The sequence below is a fragment of the Myotis lucifugus genome, unplaced genomic scaffold (genome assembly GCF_000147115.1).
Source record: "Myotis lucifugus unplaced genomic scaffold, Myoluc2.0 scaffold_173, whole genome shotgun sequence".
Taxonomy (NCBI): Eukaryota; Metazoa; Chordata; class Mammalia; order Chiroptera; family Vespertilionidae; genus Myotis; species Myotis lucifugus.
The window spans coordinates 1,533,481-1,539,480 of record NW_005871221.1 but is presented as its reverse complement, the minus strand read 5'-3'; the positions used below and the strand labels follow the sequence as shown (position 1 = coordinate 1,539,480).

At 59.9% G+C, this 6,000-nt stretch overlaps 1 protein-coding gene across 1 annotated transcript in view; it reads left to right on the top strand.

The window, feature by feature from the left end:
- Nucleotides 1–6,000, top strand: part of NEK6 (NIMA related kinase 6) — a 31,885-nt gene that overhangs the window by 13,972 nt on the left and 11,913 nt on the right. Inside the window, exons 5-6 of the mRNA XM_014462206.2 lie at nucleotides 419–527; nucleotides 1,649–1,756. Coding sequence (XP_014317692.1) covers nucleotides 419–527; nucleotides 1,649–1,756 — 217 coding nt within the window. The remainder of the gene's footprint in view (nucleotides 1–418; nucleotides 528–1,648; nucleotides 1,757–6,000) is intronic.

The following is a 6,000-nucleotide window of genomic DNA, read 5'->3' as shown; positions in this document are numbered from 1 at the left end:
GGGCTGAGCCTCCCCAGCTCTGAGGAGGGGGCAGCTGTGTTTTAACCAGCAAGCCCGGTTGGGACGTCCCCATGCTGGCCCAGCCCGCGGCTGGAAGGAGGAGCCCACGGCAGCCCACTCCTCCAGGGCACTTCTTTTCCCGGGGGGGGGGGGGGGGGGGGACATGTGTCCAGGGGGTTCCAGAAACAGTGTGATTGAGAGCAGCCTTCGGGGTGTGGCCCAGGCCTCCATTCAGCAACGCTGACAGGACACCCACGTACAGGGAGCTCACCCCCGAGTGGGGTGCACAGAGGGCCACGGAGGGCAATCAGGGCCGAAGTATCGCTGTGAACTCGGGGACCGTGCACCCCGGGCCAGGCGCCACCGCTGCCTCTCCGCCCCTCACCGGCCTGTCCCTCTGTCTGTCCCCCCACCGCAGTACTTCAAGAAGCAGAAGCGGCTCATCCCCGAGAGGACGGTGTGGAAGTACTTCGTGCAGCTGTGCAGCGCCGTGGAGCACATGCACTCCCGCCGCGTGATGCACCGAGGTGCGTGCGCGCCGCCCGCGTGGCGCCCGGGACACCCCGAGGAACCTTGACCACTTTGTGTCCCAGACACGTGGGTGTCGAGCATCTTGTCTGCCCTCAGTGAGGTCACTGAGTGGGCGTGTGTGGCCCTGGGCTCCACTGCACACACATGCCTCGACCCCATGGCAGGGGCCTCGCCCTGGTGGGTGTAAAAGCCAGATGGTTACCTGGACCCCACGGCACAGGGGCCAGGCTCGGTACCTCACCGCCAGCCCCCAGTACCAGCCTGGGGCCAGCACAGAGGAAGGTGCAGCAAGGATGGGGGGAGGGGCTGGCCGGGGAGACAGGGGCAGCAGCTCAGTAAAGGGAACTTTCAATAGGGGCTTCGAGGTCTTAGAGCAGTGGTTCTCAACCTTCCTAATGCCACGACCCTTTAACACAGTTCCTCATGTTGTGGTGACCCCCAACCATAAAATTATTTTCGTTGCTACTTCATAGCTGTAATGTTGCTACTGTTATGAATCGTAATGTAAATATCTGATATGCAGGATGTATTTAGGCGACCGCTGTGAAAGGGTCGTTCGACCCCCAAAGGGGTCGCAACCCACAGGTTGAGAACCGCTGTCTTAGAGGGAGTCGGCCGGGCAAAGGAAATGAGATCCCACAAAGGAGTGTTTCCTAAATTGGCGTCCTGTGCGGTGAGGAAGGAGGTGCCGGTGCCTCACACAGGTGCCTTCACTGATTCCTCCCTCGTTCACCCACCTGTGTTCGCCAGCGTCCGCGGGCACTGCCCGGCCCGAGAACGGTGCCAGCAGCCTCACCGAGCACTGGCTCCCTTGTTACATACGTTCTCCTGCAATGGTACCTGCTGTGTGCCGGACGCCATTCTAGGCACGAGGATGGAGCTTTTAGAAAGGACAGCAGCACAGAGGTCCCTGCCCTCCTAGACCTCACAGCAGCCGGTGGAGTAAATAGTTAGGCCCACCCACAGGTGAGGACAATGAGGCTGCCTCTCAAGGGCCCACAGCCGGGCAGAGCTGGGCTGGCTCAGCGGGAGCAGGACAGAGGGCTGGGCCCCCACCCCAGACCTCCTCCCGCTCTGCCCCCTGACCCCACAGCAGCCCCCTCTCCTTCCCCTGCAGACATCAAGCCTGCCAACGTGTTCATCACGGCCACGGGCGTCGTGAAGCTCGGGGACCTCGGCCTGGGCCGCTTCTTCAGCTCCGAGACCACCGCGGCCCACTCCCTAGGTAAGGGGGCTGCCCGCGCCCCAGCAGCCCCAGCCCCGTGACCGTGACCGTGGGGGAGATGTGGACAATCTCCCCACAGTGCCTTTGGGGAGAGTCAGCGCGGAAAGTGCCTTACTGAACCCCAAACGTTACTCGCTCTTCAGAACGGTGACCCAGAGGGAGTAAACCCAGACTCGGGGGTCCTGGCTGGGCCTGTGTCCAGGAAAGGAGGACTGAGCCCAGTGGGACGGGAGCTGTGGCTCTGCGGAGGCCCAGGGTCGTCAGCCCGTCTTTCTCATTGCCACGGAGTGGCCCACCTCCGGGTGCGCCACACGCGGTCCTTTCCTCCTGCCGGGGGCCATTCGAGCCGTGTCCAGTATTTGCCCCTGGAACGGGCAGTTTTGAAGCTGTGGGGGCTGAGTGCCCGGGGGGAGGTGGCACTGTGGCTGGACCCTGAGGAGTGAATAGAAACTGGGTGAGCTGGAGCTCGGGGGGCAGGGAAGGCAGTGGGGCCTTGAATGCCAAGCTCAGTGGGCAAGCACCATCCCGGGTGTGTGTTTCGGGTCACGTGAAGTGTTGAGCTTCAGAACCCATATGCCGGCTACGTAACTGCATGGGAAGCCTGGAACAATGGCGGAGGGGAATTTTACATTTAACCGCAATAGAAAAGCCAGCAAAGCCCCCCATGCATTACAACAAGGCGTGTCGGCGTTAAACCAGGCAAAGGGGGAACGTTTCAGTCGGGCAGGCGTCCCCCTTTCCCGGAGCCAGTTCCCGGCCCTTTGGGGTGGTTGGCGGAGGAAGGTCTCCCAGGCTCCAACCTGGGGGCCTGCACGCAGCCTCCGGGGACGGGGTGCTTCTGGAAGACACTTTCCGAGTGGAAACTCCCTGTTCGTACAGCCCCGATGGCTTCCGGGCGCTCAGTGCAGCGCGCCATCCGGAGAAATGTGCTAGCCCTCGAGAGCAGCAGCTCTGAGCTGCTTATAGGGGTGTGAGTGTGTGAGTGTGTGTGCATACCAGTGTGTGTGTGTGCACATGTGAGTGTGTATGTGCATGTGTGTGTGGGGTGAAACTCTCAGCTCCATCTCACCCTGGAGGATGCCCGGCACGTTACTGGTCTTCCGTTAGCTCAAGAAGGAAAGAACCCGCATCCCATGAGTCTGTGACACTCCACTCAGGCCTCAAATAGCCAGCGAGGAGTCTGAAATCCCGGAGCTCGAGTCACAGCCCAGCCCACGCATCCTCCACCGGAGCGGGGGTGCTGGGGGCGGGGGGGAACCTATGCTGGGGCTTCCCCAGAGCTCGGCCACCCACTGCTCCCGGGGACACCTTGTCTTTCCCGGGCCCCTCAGACCCTCTCTGTGAAAATCAGTGTGTCTGTCAGTTTGGGACTGTGCAGGTCTCTGGTTTTAGAGCTTCAAATGGCCAGAAACCCAGGTGACACCGTCAGAGGGAAGAGTGAAAGCCACTGGCTCCCGTGCCCTCAGTCAGGCCCAGCCCTGCTCCGTCCGCTGGGGAGAGGCTTCGGTGCTCGTCGGAGCCGGTTACGATCACATCATTAGGAACGGGCAGGAATACGACGGGCTCAGCGACAGCACGGGTTTATCGACTTGACTGCTGTGCTTATTATATTAATGAGAAGGAATTGGGACTCGGGTAAAGGCCGCCCCCGCAAGCCCAGCTCTTCCCGAGGCCTCCTAGCGAGCGGCTGCTGGGCGTGGTGGGTGGGAGCTGACCTCCTGGGGTCGTGGCCCCAGAACAGAGCGGGGCAGCGCAGAGCCAAAGCCCCAACCTGAAGTCTCCAAGATGCAGGAGAAAGACCCCTCCCCCCGAGAGATTCTGCAAGCCGCTGAGGCTTGCACACCCGTTAGTTGGGAGAGGTTGAAGTCATTGCCATCGGCTCATGACTCAGGAAGGATGCAGGGGTATGAATTATGCATCTGTGCACACCTACTATGTGGGGCTGCTGTGGTGGCAGCCACGTTGCCCTGGCAACCACCTCCTCTCCTGAGCTGCAGACCCATTGGCAGGGTTTATGCAAATCCCATTTCCCCCTGCCGCTGCCTTCCCCAGCCCCCTCCCCGCCTCTGTATTTGCTAACACGAGGCTGGCATGAAAGGGCATTAGTCATGCCATGGCCGGGCTGACAGGTGCGGTACCCAGCGGTGGCAGAGCGGCTGCCTCGGTGTCAGGCATAGGAGCCGTAATTAGAGCGAGGAACAGAATGAGCGTCAGACGAATTACCAGGCAGCAGATCATATTTGTCAGGAAGGATTGCATACATAAAAATTAAGTGACAGTACACGCCGGCGTAATGAAAGAAAAATGAAAGATTTGCCTATACACAGCTCACAAGCTACAAGCAAGTGTCTCGCTCCGAGCAACAGCAGCAGCTGCAAGACAAATTGTGGGGCTGGGAGAGCAGGCCCTGCTTCTCAGCAGCCATGACAGGGCGGCCTGGGGCTGGAGTCAGGGTGGGATTGAGGCCGGCTCACACCCAGGGCCTGGCAGGGCCTCACACCACCTCTCAGTCTGGTCAGGAGTAACCTACCCATCAGGTAGCGGGGTCAGGACCTGCTGGCTTTCCCAGGCCACCAGCCCCGACCTGGCTGCAGGGCATACATTCCTTCCTTTTCCTTCCCTGGACTGGGTAGAGGACATGAGGTTAGGCAGCCTTCCCTGTTCAGGGGCCCCCAGACTGGTGAGGGACAGACACAGTCCCAGGATGGCGTGGTATGGGGACAGGTGGAACCGTCCCCTGAAGGCCCACTGTGTGCAGGCACAGTGCTGAGCTCCCCATGAAAACCAGGGGCATGGGGCTGCCTCGGCCCCTCCCAGGCCTGCCCTTTATTTCAGTTTTGTGTAGTCACTGAACTCACCCAAGAGGTGAGTCAACAAAGAAGGCAAGGCTTACAAGCTGCTTGAAAAGGCATTTGCTTTTCAAAAATCATCCCACCGAGGCTTATTCTCTCCATTTGACAGATGAGGAAACTGAGGCTCAGAGAAGGGAATGGGTACCGGAGCCCTCAGGGTGCCGGTTCCTCTCCAGGCACAAGCCCAGGTGCTGGGATGTGGGTCCTGGGTCCTGAGCAGGGACACCCAGGGCACCGAGTGCCCAGACTCGGGGGAGAAGCCCATCACAGCTGGGCGTGCAGGACCTGGGGCTTGTCCTGGCCACAGGGAAGCAGGTGGAGGCTCCTTCCTTGTTGAGTGCCAGCACGCCCATGAGTGTGCCCCTGCCGGCATCAGATGGGCCTGTGGAACATGTGCCAAGTGGGTAGACGGTCCTCCCAGCCAGGTTCCCCGAGGGACCGTGTCAGTGTGGTTAAAAGCCTTGCATAGATGTGTCCCTGGGCCTCCTCCCTCCCAGCCCAGCAGCCCGGGACACCTGGAAACAGTTGGCCTAGAAAACGCGTTTCAGCAGGTAAATCCCAGTTCTGAGTGCTGACACCTGAGTAGGTCACGGGAGGTCACACTTATCTGGCCAGTGGTGCCTGCCTTGTCTGCCGTGTCCCTGGCGTTTTTAGGGACACAAACTGTTACAGCAAGACAAACTGATGCCAGAGAGGGAAGGGGGGGGGTGTCTCAGGGGACTGCAAGTGCAGAATTGATCAGGCCTAGGATGCCAACTGCACCTGTCTGTTCACTCATTCCCTGAAGGATTTGTGCCAGGCCCTGCCACTCAGGGGAAGGCCCCGTCCTCTGGACTTACAGGCTGGGATGGAAATGCATTTAGAGGCTTCACCAAGAACCAAGCATGGTTCTAACCAGTACAGCCCAGGTCTGGCCTCGTTGAGCACGCCAGGCACCTGGGGTGGGAGTCGCCACAGAGCAGGTGATCAGATGGAGAAGCCCAGGTGCAGTAAGGGGGGCAAGGGTGAGATGAGGTCATACCTGTTTCCCACCCGACTTCCTGAATCAGGGGGTGAGACCCCAGTACCTGGGAACACACTCTGCTGTGTGGACTCAAAGAATTGCACCCGCAATACTCAGTGTGGAGACTAGAAATAGGCAGGTGCTTGTACGAATGCAAACAACGTAAAGTTAAGTCAATGCTGCTAACAGTAGAGTGATTTTCCAAGATCACTGCCTCTCCCGAGAGCGATGTGTAGCTCGGCTTGGGGTCAGCTGGTAATTCATTTAAGGAGGACGTGATAATACGCGGTGACACAGATGAGCCTGCGGGGGTGTGCCTGTGTGTGCGTGCACTGTGGTGTGTGCATGTGCGTGTACATGTGTTGCTGTGGAGAGTCTGGCCTTTCTCC